This window comes from Porcisia hertigi, chromosome 33, assembly GCF_017918235.1.
Source record: "Porcisia hertigi strain C119 chromosome 33, whole genome shotgun sequence".
NCBI lineage: Eukaryota > Euglenozoa > Kinetoplastea > Trypanosomatida > Trypanosomatidae > Porcisia > Porcisia hertigi.
Genome location: NC_090592.1, coordinates 445,675 through 463,249, shown reverse-complemented (window position 1 = coordinate 463,249; position 17,575 = coordinate 445,675). Strand labels below are relative to the sequence as shown.

General features: G+C 55.9%; 5 protein-coding genes across 5 annotated transcripts; all 5 read right to left on the bottom strand.

Moving 5' to 3' along the window:
* Positions 1-640: 640 nt before the first annotated feature.
* JKF63_02127 (uncharacterized protein) lies at positions 641-2,056 on the bottom strand (the record flags this gene model as incomplete). The annotated part of the gene is made up of 1 exon (XM_067898169.1): positions 641-2,056. One exon carries the CDS (start codon positions 2,054-2,056, stop codon positions 641-643), a length of 1,416 nt encoding a protein of 471 aa, XP_067754326.1.
* Positions 2,057-5,192: 3,136 nt separating this feature from the next.
* Positions 5,193-7,229, bottom strand: JKF63_02126 (uncharacterized protein; the record flags this gene model as incomplete). Its single annotated transcript, XM_067898168.1, has 1 exon — positions 5,193-7,229. The coding sequence occupies one exon, from the start codon at positions 7,227-7,229 to the stop codon at positions 5,193-5,195; it is 2,037 nt and encodes a 678-aa protein (XP_067754325.1).
* A 1,405-nt stretch (positions 7,230-8,634) lies between these two features.
* On the bottom strand, positions 8,635-9,612 carry JKF63_02125 (uncharacterized protein; the record flags this gene model as incomplete). The annotated part of the gene is made up of 1 exon (XM_067898167.1): positions 8,635-9,612. The coding sequence occupies one exon, from the start codon at positions 9,610-9,612 to the stop codon at positions 8,635-8,637; it is 978 nt and encodes a 325-aa protein (XP_067754324.1).
* Positions 9,613-10,381: 769 nt separating this feature from the next.
* JKF63_02124 (uncharacterized protein) lies at positions 10,382-12,652 on the bottom strand (the record flags this gene model as incomplete). The annotated part of the gene is made up of 1 exon (XM_067898166.1): positions 10,382-12,652. One exon carries the CDS (start codon positions 12,650-12,652, stop codon positions 10,382-10,384), a length of 2,271 nt encoding a protein of 756 aa, XP_067754323.1.
* Positions 12,653-14,259: 1,607 nt separating this feature from the next.
* Positions 14,260-17,100, bottom strand: JKF63_02123 (uncharacterized protein; the record flags this gene model as incomplete). Its single annotated transcript, XM_067898165.1, has 1 exon — positions 14,260-17,100. One exon carries the CDS (start codon positions 17,098-17,100, stop codon positions 14,260-14,262), a length of 2,841 nt encoding a protein of 946 aa, XP_067754322.1.
* Positions 17,101-17,575: the final 475 nt, after the last annotated feature.

Below are 17,575 nucleotides of genomic sequence, written 5' to 3'. Positions count from 1 at the left end.
TGCCACAGAGACAGGCCGCTCCTTTTTACACACACACACACACACATCATCTAATTGCTACACGCGCGTCGCTTACGGCGTTACTCCACAGGGAGGCAGAACTGAGAGGGCATCTGAGAAGCAATATAGAGGAGTGGGGGGAAGGAGGGGGTAAGAATTTAGCTGACACGCGCAGCCGGTCCAAAAAAAAAACTTTGAATTCAAGACACGGTGTGTTTCTATTTTTCGCATTTTGTGCATCTTGAGGAGATGCAAACTTTACAGATGAGCTCACCTACGCGTACACACACGAATGCAGAATCACAGTTGAGCACTCGCACTTGCACCTCCTCCAAACAAACAAAAAAAAAAGGACCAAAGGAAAGTAAATTACCATGGAAAAACAGTGCCGTTTGGAGGAGGACAGGGGGGTGGTGTGCCATCCCGCAGCTCTACGCAGGCCTTGAAGGCGCCACTGAACGTCCTTAATCGGAACCCACAAAGTGCACATGGCGGGATAATGAGAGGCTAACCACGTTAGCTACAGGACTCTCAGTTTGCACTACGACGCCAGCCTCCCGCAACTGCGCTCCGCGCCCCCCCCCCCTCCCTCCCTCCAATCCAATTCTCCCCTCAAACGCATCTCGAGAGAAATACGCCGCTAAACGCGTGGAAGAGATATCATTTCATCCGCAGCATCTTTGCGCTGTGACGCCGCCTCTCCTTCAGTCCGCCCCATTCTCCAAAAACTGTGGTCTTCAGCTGCAACGTTGCGAAGAGGCGGATGCCGCACACACATAAAGGTCAGGGTTATCAGCAACAAGACTACGAGCACACCAAAAACAGAGGCCAGAACGACAGCAGCGACGTAACCCGCAGGCTTTCCCCCGATTTGGTGATCGGAAACATCGTCGTTTTCAGGGAGACTTCCGCTTGGGATACTCGTGTCGAAGCCCTTCGTCGAATCAGACTTGAGCACCACGTAGCCCACATAGCTCCCCGGTGACATCATACCCATTGCGCACACCTGTAGCTTGACAAACACGGGATAGATTCCAGCCGGCACATTCTCGTCCACAGTGAGTCGGACCGTGACACTGCTCTTGTTGACGGCCGTAGGCTCAAAGCGGATGGCGCTCTGCTGAGCTGCTGTGACGCCAACGAAAAACTTCTGGTAGGCGGGGTCGCGGTAGTTGAAGTGAGTGCTGAAGATGGTCAGCTCCGCGCCGCTGGTGCACGCCTTGCTGCTCGTCGCGCACGCGCCAGCGGCACCGCTGGTGACGGGCAGCGGCGGGTTCACGGCGATAGAGTAGAGCGACGTGGAACCGAGCAGCAGCGCGTTTTCCTTAGTGTCCTTCACGAGGAAGCGAAACATGCCCATGACGCCTGTGACGGCAGTGATGATGCATGTGAGCTTGGTCTCAGTGACCTCCATCTTATCGCACGTTACGGTCGAGGGGTTGCCGGCTGCGGCATCGGGCTGCATGTTGTAGAACACCACCTCGTACGTCGTGGAGGGCTCGAAGACGCCGTCGACGCTCCACGCATCGCCGGTGGAGGGCCAGTCGCTGGATTGCCCAGTCACCTTGTGCCGGCTCGATGGCGTTGTCTTTGTCCAGCCGGAGACGTCGTGCGCCCCCAGGAAGGCGCCCACGGCAAGGCTACCGCCCTCCACCTGACTGTCGTCGTCGAGCACTAGCGTCACGGGGTACAGACCGGCATTGGTCGACTTCTGCACTGCCATTATGCAGGAGACGGCGTCGGCCGTCGCGCGGAATTCAGTAGTGCATGTGATCGACTGCTGCTCGGCAGCTGTTGAACCGATGAGGACACTTTTGACGGAGCCGAGTTCCTCCCCCTTAAGCTCAACCAGGGAGTTTATGCACCACGTGTCTGCTCCAGGTTTGCAGGTTCCGGAGAGGACTCTTGGTGACGCATTGGCTGCATCAGCGATGACAAGAGCCAACAGCAGAGCCCACACGAAAACAGAGCGGCCACATTTGTATCCGCGAGGCAACGGCCAGGCGTCGCTCAGTTTGCCTCGCGGGAAGTGGCCTTGAGGCTCGATGTGAGACATTTCAGCTGGGGTATGCCGTGTCGCCGCTCAGGGAGGGAGTGGGCAATGGGCGCTCGCCTTTGGGTAAGAGGGGGTTTGGTGGCCCGTGTATTCGACGGAGTTCACTGCCTCTCTCCTCTTCCGCTGCTGTGGAATTCTCCGCGAAGAATCTAGGAGCGATGGAAAAGGGAGCAGCCTTTCCGTTCTCCACTCGTGCAGTACCAGAGGAGACCTGTCTCTCAACCTTTCTCCCCTCCCCCAAAGAGAGGTGCCAACCAAGAAATCCTAACTAAAAAAGCTGATACACACGAACACACAGAAGAGCGCCAGAGGACAACGCACAGACACAAGAACAGCCACCCATACACTGCCTGCGAGGGGTGGGGTGGGGGATCGCGAGTGGCGGCTGTGGTTGATGTATAAGAGGTACGAAAGAGGTTCTTCAAAGGTTACTGAAGAAGAGAAAACCACCAGCACCGAAGCGTGGAGAGTGAGGCTGCTATACACGAACAAGCAAACCGTTCGATCCCAACGATAGCCCCCACGTCTTTTTTTTTTGCTGCTGGTTCTTTAATTTCCTTTTTTTCCGTGGTTAGTTTCCCCGGGCTAATAACGCTCTTCCTTTCGCGTATTCTTCACTCGGGTCGACGACTGTGTCAATGGAGGACGGTGTCTTGGGGGTATGGACCTGATCGTGAGGGGTAGGGATGGGTAGGTGGTAGTGGGGACCTCACCAAGGCGAAGAGGGGACACGGATAAGCAGCCAGCAGCTGGATAGAGGCCGAGGATGGACTCGCCCGAAAAAAAGAAGGGGCTTCTTTTTTTTGTTTCCGAGAGAGAGAGTAAAGTGTGACACCCCGGCGTCTATTTGTCTGGTCGCTGTGCGTTTCCTTGCTTTGCTATGCCCAGTTCCTTTTTTTTTGCCCTCAGATTTGTCTTTGTCAACTCCTTAGTGTCCAGCTCCAGGTGCAGCTTTGAGAGATTCGACTGATGTGCGATGAGGTTAGGCGCAGTTGGTGAATCCACGTCGTGAGTCGTCGAGGTGCACAGGCGGAGCGACAAAAAGTAGAATCCACAAAAACACAAAGGCAGTATGTGTGACAGTATGCACAAGTGTCTTCATTTGTGCATGGGGAGTAGTTCATCGTTGAGGCATCCACAACAGACCACCAACGGGATATGGCGGCATGTGTGCAGGTTTGTGTGTAGGGAGGAGGGGAGAGTAGTAGTGACAAAGACATTGGGCCGTCCAGGAGAATGTATGCAAAGTCGAAAGCAGACAGGCAACCACATTAGTGGAAAAGCAAAGTGAGGGAAGGATCCTCCTCCCCCCCCCAACACCACCACCACCGGTGTGTGCGTGTGTGTGGGGGGGGGGTGAGAAAGGAGGGGGGAGAGGAAGACATTTCCCTCATGAACGCGGAGCCTGGGGCGCACGTGCCGACCAGAGCGCTTGTCTCAAGCACGTCGATATTGCGTACTACTCGATTTTGTGCTCCTCTTTTTCTCGTGTATGTGCGTCTTTCTTTCTTTCTTTCTCGGGTACATGACGAAGATGCGCACGTGCCCACCCGCCAAGAGGAGATGAGGCGCGTGGAGGAACATCACGTAACACACGCTTGAACGGACCAATTACAGCGCCACGTCGCGTTCTCCACGCACTTCGGTTTTTTCCCCGCTCTTTGCAGAGAGGAGATTAACAGTTGGCCAGATAATCTCTTCCCACCAAAGTATATTTCAAGGAAGGGGGGAGGGGTAAGGGGTAAGGGGTAGGGGGGGGGGGGGGAACAAAGCAGCTGGCGTGCCTACCATACAAGTCCAAACACAGCAAGACCGCTTCTCCACTCTCATACTTACAGCGCCACCCGCTCACCCGTGCTCCGCCCACTCCGGGTCTGACGGCGCACAACAGGCAGGCGTGAATTAGGATGATATGTTCAAAGAAGGAGCAGGGTAGGGTGAAGAAAAAAGAAGGCGGGATGGGGGGTGGTGGGGGCAACGCAGTACAAGTGGAAAGGAGAAGTAACACGATCAACGTGAAAATCGCTTTCCCATTCGTTTGAAGAGCGAACAAAAATATAAAAAACACAAAAACACCTTACCATTTTTCTCTCTTGTGACGGCTGTTGTTGATGTGAATGCAGCCCCATCCCTCCACCCTCCCCCCTTTTCGCTCTTTTACTTTTCTGATTATTTTCCGCTGTGCACATGCATCACTGAGGGGCATCGGGAGGGGGGGGGGCGTGAGTGTGGAGGGAAGGGGAGAAAGGACAGCAACAATAACAAATATTTACTTTGCCCCAGCTCTCTTCCCTCTTTCACATCTATTTATTGGATTCACATATATATTTTTACCCTCATCTTCGCACTCATTTGCGTTCAGAATACACAAGGAAGCACACTCCAGATATACACCCCATGTCTTCTTTTCTTCTTCTGTATGACTGCCCCTTGCTTGCGTGCAGGAATGTATGGTTCGTTGTGGCGATACGTGGTGAGTGTGTGTTGTGCTTCAATGCATCCCCCCCCCCCGAATGAGACTCGACGGCTCAGGGAGGGAGAGGGGATTTGATTGAGATGGCGCCCCTGCAGCCAGTGGTATTTCTGGTAAGAGGGTCTGAGGCGACCGAAGGTTGAGGGAGTGAGGGTTGAGTAAAAGTCTCCTTCACAATGCTATCGCAATGTTCATATCACGTGCGTTCTCGTGTCTGTGCTTCACAGCACGGATTCCTGGCCGAGCAAGAGAAAAACAAATCGAGAAACCGCCCAGGCAGGTGCTCGTTCCGAGGTGACATCTTGTGGGCCAAAAAAAAGGCCTCTGAAGCCCGATTGCAACTTGTGCATCCCCCCCCCCTTCCCCTCGTTCACGCAGCTGGCAGCAGCCCTTGTTTATGTTTGGGGGTTTGCTCGCATTTCCATATCGCCCACTGCATTTCACTCGATGGCGATCCGAAGCAATCGGGTGTTATACACACGCCCACCTTCACAGTTGCACACACTAGATTGGCAAGGGGGGGGGGCGCCCTCAAAAAGGTGAGACGCGGGGAGGGTGACGGTAGTGGCGTAATGGCTGTGGCCCCTAAGGTTCGCTTTTTTTTTCAGACAGACACAAACACAGACTTACACGCCACCATGACAGGACTCCTCACTCTGGGGGTTAGTCACTATCAGAGTGGAAGCGATCTTGAGGAGATGCCATGTTGCTCACCACAGCCGTCGGCCCTAAAGTCGGCGCTGTCAAATCGCTTCCACCACCACCACCACCTGCTCCTCTAGCATTGGCGTTCAGAGTGTTGACCTTGTCGGACCATGAAACGGTCGGCCCAGCGCCGCCCCGCACCCTGACATCATCTTCCGCAGCGACGGCGACTTCCATCGCCCTCACGGTCCGAGGTAGAGCGGGGGCGTTCAGGTTGTTCGTAAGGTGCTGCTCCCTATTTGTATCAGACTCACCCTCGCGGATAGCCATCTCTTGCAGCATCGCCTGTTCCTTCAGCGCACGCTGAAGGCGGATGCGCGAGGACTTGCGAGAGCGGAGTACTATCAGTACGCCACCCACACCAAGCACGCTACCGTAGAAGAGGAGACCCACCACCACCAGAACAGTATTTGTCGCCCTTGCAGAGATGTCTTGAGCGGTGCTGGATGACTGATGAAAGACGTTCAGGTGGAGACTCGTGTTCACCAGAGCTATGCCATTGGCCGATCGTTCCACGTCGGTGTACACAGACACGGTGATGTAGTCGACCACTCGGCTCATGAGGGCAGTCGGGGCGTGGTAGGTGAACCACAATGACGGACACATGCAAACGGCATCGTGTGCGACATAGGTGACATTGGACACAAAGGATTGCCGTTGCGAGGTTGTGATGAGGTAGAAGTTCGTGTCGCCAGAGACGCCGTTTTTCAGATCAATAAAGCACACCGTCGTATTCCCCGAGATGATCACGGACTCACGACAGCCACGCAGGTTTACTGAGTGCGCGTTGGGTACCGTACCCATCGTGAAGGCGTACGGGCTGGACTCAACATCGGATACATTACTGGGATTGGCGGTATCACCAATGACAGCTGCATCCATCTCTTGGCCATTCGTGGATGCGTATACACGGAGCCGGGCCTTGTAAATGACATCATTTGACTTGGGCGTCCACGAGACGGCGCCGATATGCGGTGAAAGTGAGGAACGGCCGACGGAAAGGTTCAACGTTTCGGTGACATCGACCCAGTGCCACACAGCGGCGTCGGTTACGTGGGTGGCAGGACTACTCAGCGCATCTGTCTCCATCAATCGCTCCACGCGCACGCGAAAGTGTGTGGCGTTGAAGGCTACAGGGCCCCGTGCATCGGATGCGATGACATGGCATATCATAGGCTTTTCCTCTTTTGAACATTGTAGAGTCGTCGTGGCCGACAGCGCGACCTCGTCGGGGTACAAAAGTGGAAACTGAGCCGTTTGCACTCCGCCACTGCGCCCGTTCGTGTCGGCGTTGCGCAGGCGCGCCTGTAGCGTAAAAGTAGGGACGATGATGGGAGTTAGCGCCGGCGCAGTATAGCGAAACACGAGTTCCCTGGTTCCTGAGATGAACACAAAGCTACCTAGTCCGTTTGCCTCGCTGAGTAGCACGTCGGCAGGGTGTACGGCCGATAGCGAATTGTTCACATCATATACGGTGCTGCGACATATACTGGAGCTGCGCAGGGACAGACCCGTGCTTTGTGCAGTGCATGTGATGGGGCCGAGCCGATAGGCAGGCCAGGAAAGCACCGAAACTGCTATGCCGCTGCTACGAACCTCCAGCAGGTTGAATGTGCCGTCAATAGCGCTTGTTTCACGCAAGTACACCCTGATAAGGACGTCGGTACTTGTTGAGGCGAACAAGGTGAAGACAGCGGTGGTACTGTCGCCACCGCGAACTAAAGCGCTTGTCGTGACCACCGCTTCGGAGTTCGATGCGCGCGTCGCAATAGTGAAGTCCGAGGGGTCAAAGCTAACTGTGGGTTTCTGGTAGCCATCCCGAACCTCGATGACGCAGTGAATGGGATTATTCGACTGTGCCTCAGTTGGAAAACAACGCAGTTGTGACTCTCGCGTAGGTGCGCCTGTACTACACGACGAGAATAATGAAAGGAGCACTGTGACGAGAAGCGGAGTGAGCAGCGAGGCTGCGCGAGACAAACGGTATCGCCGCATGATGATCAGATTTTCACTTTTGAGTCACTAGAAACAACAGCAGACGACATCTCTCTGAGATCACAGGAAGAGAGGGACGCGTGCCCCTAGTGGAAGAGGAGTCAATACGATCAGCCGTACCGCCGGGAAACGATTGGAACCCGTTTTTTCTTTTTTTTTCATGCAATAAATAGCGATACTTGTACTCAAGCGCATGCAGGAAACACTTCCGAGTGAGGCGTTCGAGGGCGAATTTCCAATGGGGGCCACGGGGGGAATATAGATACAGCCCCCTCCTCCTCACACAGTTATGTAGAAATAATATATATATATATATATATATATATACTGTTGGGTGTGGGTGGGTGGAAGAGAGAAAACGGACTAGCAAAGGAGCGCAGGGAGTTTTTCTTCTATCACCACCGAGCTTCAGCTGATGAGGTCTTCCCTTGAGGAACCGAGGACGCCGTACCCTCCCACCCCCCTCCCACACCTCTTGAGGGACGCGCGCACGCGTGTGTGTGTGTGTGGCGACGCTGGCGAGATAGTTCCACGGCAGAATACACCACATGAGTGGTACGACAAAATATGTGACACGTAATAGGGCGGTTGAAGAAGTTGTCACGACGCTTGGCTGGCACGATTTCTTTCTGGCATCTAATAGCCACCCTTCTTGCTGTGCGCATAGGCAGAGGGGATTGAAAAATAAGCCCAGGACAGAGCAGCGAAACATAAAACAAAACAAACGAGTCGACGGCTCAGTAATAGACGCTGACCCCCCCCCTCCCCCATACCAACTACCCGAGGACAAGGGGAATAGAGTGGGCGCTGAATGATACCAGCAGGAGGCAACCAGGCAAATGAGGACGTGAAATTGGAAGGAGTTGACCCCACAAAAAACGAGAGCAGGGGAATGTGCGCAGAGAACAAATAGCAGGCAGGCTGGACAAACACGTCACACGCTGGTCTTATCGTAACGTTAAACAACAACAAAAACGTTGATGAAGCAATAATAGAAGAGAAGGGGCGACCTGCGCACACAGAAAGATGAAAGTTGTCCGAAACCAAAGCGAACAGCAGCGCAACAAAACAACGAGGCGATTCGCAGTATTGGAGAGTGAAGTCCCCCACTCCCTCCCTCCCCTCCTTCCCGTTATACACGCTATCCTCGCTCCACTCTTTCTTTCGTCAAGGCAACATGACTGTTTCACATTAGGGTACACGGGGGTCATTTTGGCGTGGGTTGTGTTCACCTTGAACGCTTCAGGTACCGCTGGTCGAGGGAAGCTTTTTCCGCATTCATCACTGGCGGTTTCCGCGTGCGTGTATGCACACATACACACATACATACGCATGTATATCTTTTCGTGTTTGAAGGGAAGGTGTGGGTGGGTGGGGGGGTGGGGGGGGGGGCTGGGAGCATCCGCTACTTGCGCTCACCACGCAGTGCCCTGATGCGTGCCATTAATGCCTCGTGCTCTTTGTCCTCCCTATTGGCATACTTGGAATCCAGTTCAATCGCCTCCGCGGTAGACGCCATTATACTATGCACTTGTGCATCTTCAGAGACATCGTGATCGGCCTCCGGTTCTTCTGCGGTTCCCCTACCTGCATTTCCAACGTGAGTCGAGAGGTACCGGAGTTGCGTTCCGGGTCCACCAAGAAAATCGTGCGGCAGCTTCGCTTTTTTGGTGAATCCAATGGAGGAGATGTCAGAGTTGTCATACGTGAGTTGCGGCCCAAACGCGGTCACCACAACGGTACCGCCAGGAGGGGGTTGCATGTTTTTGCTAGCCACTGAGCAAGCAGGCCCGTGGCGTGGTGCCGCCTCACTGGCAAGGGCGCTAGAGGGATCAGGTCTTTTCGTGCCACCAGTAGTAGCCCCCGGCTCAACATTAGCGCCGTAAAGGGCTCGCTCTGTGTGCGCCATGCGCTCACGGTGCTCTCTGTCGCGCTGCTGGCGCTTCATGGCCTCTATAGCATCCTCGGCGGACTCAAGTTTTGCCTGTGCCAACTGTAGTTGGTCCTGCAGCGCCGATATCATTTCCCGCTGTGACTCGCACTTCTCCTTTAGCGGAAGCAGCCCCTTGCGCTCTTCAAGCAAGCGCGCACAGTCGCTGTTGCGTATTTTCATCTCCCGCTCCAGTGCCCGCACGCGTTGAACGAGAAAGTCGGTAGATTGACTTTCCAGATTATCCACGCCAGCGGACGGGAAAGTGGGTGTTGTGGCAGCTGCACCTGCGCTGCTCCGAGTGGGGTGTAGCGGAAAGCCAGAAGCAGCCGGCGTCGCCGGATCCGTTAGACGGTGCTGCGAAAGAGTCTTGCCATCGCCGGGGGAAATAGCTCTACTGCCCTGGTGCGAGGGGAGGCGGGGCGCCATCCCGAGGGCAGAGGAGCTGTCCATTTGTTGCTTACGCTTGTTACAGGGTCTGAAAGGATACAGAGAGCGGAGCGCGCAGCTTTACAGATGCAAGTCCAGTAAGGCTGACTGGCTCCACAAGCAATGTATAAGGGTGGGGGGGAGGGGGGACAGACAGGAGGGAAGAAGAGGAGGTGGTGGTGGTGATCAGGTAATATACATGCCCGTTCGCGTATCAACACAGAAAGCGTCAGAGACGCCGAGTGACGTAACGGATGAGGAGGGAAGAGGGAGAAAAAGTGTTGGCATCGGGGGTTCCCGTTGCACTTTGTATTTCTTTTTGGGCGCCATTGGTTTTATCGTTTTTCGACACATGACAACGGGGTGCTTGAGCACACTAGCGTGAGAGTGCTATAAAAATGAACGTTGACGAACCCTCTTATGTGCGTATATGTGTGTGTGTTGCATGGATACTTCCGAGTAGTTGTGTTGCGACTTCACCTAGACGGGAAAAAAGGAGATACACACCGAGCGACCGGGATATATATGGAAAAAAAAAACATCGCAAAGTGAAAGACGAGGGGTTTGCGTGTATATGTGCAACGTCGCCACACGGAAGATTCACCGCAGTTCAGTGCTGTGCACGCACTTAGTGGGAAAGCAGGGAGCCAAATCCGCGACGAAAAAGCGCAGCGGACAGAAAGAAGTGTAAGCGATGCCCCTCACCCTCCCCCCTTCTCCCCAGCACACACACACACACACAGATAGACACACACCTTCGTCAATGGCCTTGCAGTGCGTGTTACTTTTTTTTCTATTCCTCCTTGAAGGGGGGAAGTTGGTGCGATCTGCGCGTGGACGTCTGTCTGTTTTCGGAAGAAGAGGCCAAGTAGCGAGATGCAGAGGATGCCGGAATGCCGCAGAGGTGCGCTGGCGGTGTCTCAGGAGGCGCACGAGGAAGGATAGCCGACGTCCGCACCGTCTTGGGGGTTGACTCACCGCCATCCTTACTTCCCTCCGCATCTTCCATCACCTCCACGTCGGCCCAATCGTGCTCTGCCCCTTCGCGGTACTGCCTCCTCGATGAGACTCTTTGAAGCAGCGCGGTGGCGTCAACACTTTGGAATCTCCCAGTACCGTCAGGTGGAACGCGGCTCAGTGATGGGGGTGGGCAAGGGCTAGGTCTCAGCCGCGCGTCTAGCAGCACCTCTGGTCGTGTCGCCTGGAAGTGACCCTTGAGCAATCGTAGTTGCTCCTTCTGCGACTCAATCGTTCTGCTCTGCTGCACGAGTAAGAGTTGCTCCATATCAATCTGCCGCTTCTGAGTGGCAAATTGCTGTTGATGACTCTTCACGAGTTCTTCTTGGTTTTGAATCTGCCGCATTTGCATCGCAATCTGCGAACGCTGTGCCTCAATGATCTGCTGCATAGTCTTGACCTTTTCATCGTACGTGTGCATACGATCTTTGTTGCTCATCAAGAGCGCCATCTGTACGTCGTTTTGCTCCTTGTGCCGACGCAGCAGACTACTGTAAAGCTCCGTCTGGATGCGCAAGCCCAGGAGGCGGCTGTACAGACTCTGCAACTCCTCTGCCTCGGGAAACAGTTCACGAAACGTGCTCAGTTGGCGTGATTTATTGTATCTTTCGTGAAAAGAGCTCAACGTCCATTCACGCTGAACAATGCGCTTCAGTTCGAGTCCAACAAATCGATCAGGAGGCGCCCCTACGCCGTATCCGTCATCCCCGTGTGGGTCGCCCTCCGGCATATCCTCCTCGTCCTCTGCCTCATCTGTACCACCTCCTCGACACTCTTCTGTGCAACTGCGTCGCCCGTGGAGCAGCGCCTCCTGCCAGACGTGCCGCGTGCTGGCGGACGCGGCCGCCTGTGCGTCTCTTTCATTCCGTGTCTTTTTGGCGTGGGGTGGCTGCGCTATTTCACCCAGCGGGGCGGTGGCTTGGTCAATGACCCTGCGGTGGGCACCACTTAATTCTGCTGGTGCGGCAGTGTCGTCAATGCCACGTGTCTCGTTCCCCTCTGATGCGGCTTCACTGGTCAAGTGCTGCTGCTTCTTTGCGTCGGGGATGCAGAAGACAAAACCTAGAGCCTGATGGCAATCTGGGCACTGCACCCGACTCAAGCACTTGTAGCCCTGGAACCATGGCGCGCGTGATGACAGCGTGGAGCGGTTCACGTGGATGAAGGCTTCACGCAATCGAAAGTTTCCAGGCGAAATCCAGCTCGTCTTGGCGACAGCGGCGGTAGCTGACTTCATGACGTCTGCCTGGATGTTGGGGAAGGTAGCGTCCCGAACGACCGCGGGGGCAGTCGTGGGCGACGACCTCGCCACTTCTTCTTGTGCACGGTGGTCGGCTGATTCTACCCCAGATGCGAGCTCCTCCCCGGCGGTGGCGACTGCGGTGGCGACTGCGCTCCGGTCCCTAGTGCATTCCTGCACTCCGCTAACCAGCACGCTTTCTTTGACACACACAAGATCGATACGGTTCTCTGCCGTTTCCCCATAGCGACGCACGATTGGTGTGCTAGGCGCTGCTGTGGTGGTGGCTGCCACAGGAGCGTCGTTTGCGTCCCCCCGTACGTCAGCCGGTGGTGGTGGTGGTGGTGGTGAGCTTTCGCTGCTCGAAGGGGTGCCGCTCGCGGCCGCTGCCACCGAGGCCCCTAAGTCCGCGGTGGGCTGTGCCGCGACGCCGTGCTCGTGCAGTCGGCTGTCCATGCTCTGACGCTGCACAAGCCAATGCTTTCGAGACTGCACAATTGACTCTAGGGCTACCACCAGAGCGGCCGGCGGCATCGGGAACTTCATTAGAGACTCGGACACCACAGTTGAAGTTTGTACCACCTCAGTTGCGCTGTAGCACGGCACTTGTACATCTTCGAGGTCGAGAAGTCCGTCAAGGTTGTAGTGAAACGCGTACTCACTGGGGCCCTGGTGCACCTTGCGAAGCAGCACTTCACTGCTATCGCAGATGGGGTACTCGCAGCGCGAGCAGGCGAAACACGTGATGTGTGCGGCGCCAGTAGAGGGGTTCACCTCCACGGGACCCGTGCCAGTGCCACAAGACATGTCTCTACAAAGAGATGCGCTAGTATATTAGGCGCCAAAAGCTCCGCACAGGCAACCCTGGGGTCACTGTTAGTTCGAGAGAGCAGACGCGCACACACACACACACACACACATACATACACACACTCACACACAGACAGAATGGCACGGATGAAGGTTGCCGAGATGGAAGACGCGTACCAACGCTTTCTCACTCCTCTTAGAGTGTCTACTCGCCTCTCCTCGATACTTTCTTGTGAGCTCCAGGCTTCCTGCCCGTCTAATGGCCTGCGCTTAGTTGCCTCTTTGTTGGGAAGCGGGCGTAGAGAAACGCCACTCTTTGTTTTCCCCTTTCTTATTTTTTAAAGTATAACAACAAAGAGAGCGGAGTTTGAAGCTCGAAAAAAAAAGTGCAGAAAGCGAGCGAGGGGAGGAAGCGGGGGAGGAGGAGGAGGAGGAGGAGGAGGGGCTCAGCGATGATGGTCCGAGTGGCGAAAAAAAAAACAGCAATAAAAAAAATAAAGCGGAAGGAGGGGGTGTTTGTGTGGTGGTGGGGCAGAGAGAGAGGCAGAGAGAGGGGGGGCCGAACTAGGGTGTAATCCAAAAAAGGAGAGGCAAAGAACAATAAAAATGGTAGTAATTTTTTTTTTTTGGGGGGGGGCAAGAAAACGTGGCGCCTGTGACCCTGTCGAGTGTGTGTGTGAAGAGGAAACCCGGTAGTGGCAGTGAGAGGGTAGCTGGCCCGGGGGCGGGGAGGAATGAGGGGACACAGGGGGAGGAAGGGAAACCGAGGTGTGCACACTGCAGCAATTCACTTTTTTTGGGAGGGGCGCTAAGGGGAAACACTCACATAACACACACACACACACATGCAGGCGTGCACAAAGGCAGCGAACAAGCGAAATCCCGAGAGAGCGCGCGCACGTGGGTGTGTTGGTGAGGGGTGTGGTGTGGTGTGTGGAACAGCAACTAGAGCGGAGATGGGATCGCGTACCCTTCTTTTTTGTTTTTTTTCGTGCAAGGGTAGAGTGGTGGGATTCGCAGAGATTCAAAAATGTGTGAGGTCAGCATGACTCCACACAGAGTCGGAGAGAGTCGGGAGGGGGTGGGGGGGGGCAACGAGAGGAGAGAGAGCGTCGTGTAGCCTGCCGGAGAAACAGGTTGCAAAGCACGGAGGCGAGGATACACCCCTGACAGAGTGCTTCATCCACAGAGGCGAACACCCAAAATGCACGCCCGGTGGTGCTTTATTGGCGGAGCTAACAGCAACAATACTAAACCAAAGCCGCAACTTCGGGTGATGGGGGATGGCAGGAAACCCCTGGGTACTGTGCATCGTCCTTTAGTATGTTTAAAAGGGGATCGTGAGAACCCCCGGGATGGAGACGTCTTGTAGCTCTCTCGTGTGTGTGTGTGTGTGTTTGCTTGTGTTTGCGTCCGTGATGCTTTAGTAGTTTCTTTCTTTGTTTCATCAGGCCTGTTTATAAATGAGTGGGTTGGTATGTAGAGAGGGAGGAGGGTGCACCCCCCCCCCTAGCAGTGATGTCGTGCAACCCACCCTCCTCCACACACACGCACGCACACACACACCCACACATGGTGTGGGTAAGAAGCGACAACGTTGCCCCTCACGGGGAGAGCTCGGCGTCGTCTGGGTCGTCGCATGTGGTGGCGCGCTGATGCTCCTCGTGATAGCGCATCTTGCACTCCCAGAACTTGACATGAGCCGGTACACGCTCCGGCACGATGCGCCACTTCTTGCATAGATCACACTGCACCCAATGCACCACCTCCCATTCTTCTTCATTTGCGGCCTTTGCTTTCCTGCCTCCGACGCGGGCACCTTGTTTGTACCCCCGCTTCGTCGGTCTACTTCCCGGCGATTGTCGACGCTGCGAGGAAGCTCGAAAGTTCGCTACATCTTCCACTGCTTCTGCCTCCTTTGCAGCGGCCACACTGCTCTCCGCCGCCTGTTGTCCTTCTTCCGGCACGTTCTCGCAGCGCTGCCGGCGACGGCGAGGGGGTGTCGTTTTGACGTCGGCAGCGACTACCGTTGCCTCTGTAGTCACGTGTTTTACAGAAGCCTCTAGCTTGTGTTGCTCGTCTGGTTGCTGACGAGGCGGTCGTCCACGCTTTCGCGGGGCAATGGGGCCAGGCGGCGGTTGCACCTGCTGAGCAGCCTCCGTTGCGGCCTCTCGGGTCGCATGTCGCCTTGACAGGGCCGGTGTCGACTTTGCTAGTGGTGGGTGTGAGGATGTGCCACTCCCGCTAATAACACTCGTTGGTTCCTTTTCTTTCCCTACCGGGGCTGGCGCCGAGAGTGACATCGAAGGTGGGGCCTCTTCCTCTGTGAGAAGCTTCGTTGTTTTAGATGGCGGTGCTGCCCTCCGTGCGCGGGTGGGCCGCGGTGATAGGCTCTCCGCATGCTCGGTGTTCGCCGTGTTTTTTTCCTCCACCTTCACTACCATACCCGCCGTCTCCGCTTTCGTTGTCGAGGGGATCAATGCGGCGTCTTTCCGTTCTTCAGTCCCGCTTCCCCCGACGGTCGTTGTTGCGTGTTGGTGACCGATGAGGAAGGAGTCCCGCATCACAGCCTCGCGCTTCGCTCGGATCTGCGCTGGGGTGAGCTGCACCTGCCGGACAAAGGTGCTCCTGCTCCGCGCCTTGATGGTGCGGGCCAACTCGCGCAAAATAGGCAGTGATCGATAAAGGAAATGCTCCTCCGTCAGCTCGGCATCAGGGTCATTTGATTCCAATACCGAGGTTTTGCGACACGGCTTCTCCGTGGTTGAGGTATGGCACCTTTGGTTGTCGTTGCGTGTGGGAGTCCCCCTCGCCACAGATTCGCGCACGCTGGCACGAATTGTTCGCAGTAGCGGCTCGGAAAGCAGAGCTCGCGCCATATCAGCTCTGCTCAACTGCTCTGCCGGCTCCTTAGCACAGGTTTGCTGCCTGCTGAGCGACGCGACCTGCGCTCTGAGAGGGTATGGTAAAAAGGGGGATGAGAGGGCCGCGTAGATGAGCTCTGCTTCGCACAGCTTCATGTTGCATTGCATGAGTCCTTCCATCTCCGATACGCAGCATGCATGGTCTAGTCCAGGGCTCGAGCCCGGGTGGGAGGCGCTTCCGCTTCGGTGTGCGCGGCAAGACGAGGATGACGTCACCGCCATGGCGCAAACAAAAGGAGCCCCGCCAGGGAAGGGTTGCGCAACGCGACGCAGCTTGCCACATGCGTCGCACACCGCCCAGCAGTAGGCGGAGAGTACGTTGCCGTGACTGTCCTCCTCAACACCATAAGGACGGCGCCGGGAAAATTCGGCCTCGTCGTCTTCGGTCATGGATTTCGCGGTGTAGTGTCTACTACCACTGCCATTGACACCGCTGCTGCGCAGCAGGTGCAGAGCTGCCGCCCTCACCCAAGATCCCTGCATCCGAGACAGCTCCGTGTCGCACTCCGCGGCGCTGCTTGGCAACGAAAGGGTTGGCAGACTATCCTGGTCCCCTGAGTCATGCTCAGTGTGGCCCGTGCGTTGGACGACGACGCGTCCTCCACGTCGACTACGGCCTATATCGAGTTCCTGTGCGAGGGCCTCGTTTAACGCCGCCTTTCGCTGTTGCAGCGCCTCTGCGAACGTGGCAACAGGAGAGTGGGGAAAAGAGGAGGAGGATACATCAGAGGAAAGGGTCAGGCTATCCTCGCCTACGGAGGGCATGGGAAGGGCACCGTAGATCTTCTGCATCCAGTCCCGCCGCAGGTCCGCAAGGGCATCCGCACCCCAGGCACACTGCCACCCAGCGCAAATGAACGTGTCGGGGTTGGGAATGTAGAGAGGCGCGTGCTTTTGGTGCGTGCTCTCAGATATCAGCGTTGCCGAGTCCTCCGCATCGCCGCGTAACGGACGCCGCTTGCGTCGCAGCTGTTGCAGAATGGACTCGAAAAATCCTCGCTGAGATGCCGCCGGCGCCTCGTCGTCGACGTTGTCATGCGCACCACCGTTGTGGTCGATGTCACGGCTCGCGAGGTGGCTTTGTTTCTCCTGGAGCCGCCTTGAGCGCCACTGAGGGGCGGCGGCGTCGTTTGCGAGCTCCTCACGTCGGCGCAAGTGATCCTGGTACGTGTGACGCAGCGGCCCGTAAGAGCTGGTGCGTTCGCTTATGGAGTCCAAGCCCAGCGCACTGCTTGACACGGCAGCACTGGCTATTTCATTTGGAATCTCACGCAGGGCGGGGACTGCTACCCACTGATGGCACCGTGTGCACTCGAGGAAAACACTCTCCGTTACCGAGGGGTAGCGGTAACGCAGAGCATAGAGTGCGTCTGGGAGCCTTATATACCGCGGCTCCGTCCGAATTTCTTGTGTCACCGACAGCCTCGATGTACCAGCAGCCGCTCCTGGAGCGGCTGGCGTCGGCACAACCGGCAGTGAGGCTGTGAGGGATTTATCTGCACCTGGCGACTCACTTTTCATTGCCGAGATGCCCACATTACCTGTCCAGAAGAGTTAGGGAGGAGCGACAAAAGAAACACCAAGACTGGGTGCACAGACGCACTGGGATATCTGGCTCACTCAAGTGCGCGCGCGAGAAAGATTAAGGAGGCTTAGCTTCAGCTTTTGGTTCTTCAGCAACTGCTTTTCAACTTTCGCATGGACAACCAACAGCCGAGATTCTGTCTAGAAGGAGCTTCGAGAGGGCGTTGCGGAGGGGGGGGTACCAATTGCATAGAGGGGCGATGTTTTTCCAGCCCAACGCTTCTAGTAGGTGCGTATGCCGCCCTGAGGTCCGGGAATTTCTTTATTACGTCTCTCTCTCTGTGTGTGTGTGGAAGGGAGAGGTGGAGGGAGGGGCAGCAGGGAGAAGAACAGGGGGCAGTTGTTAGCCGCAGCCAGACAGCGAATTCGAGAGGGCACGAAAGGCATAAGCTGCTGCGGTCACCTGTGCTTA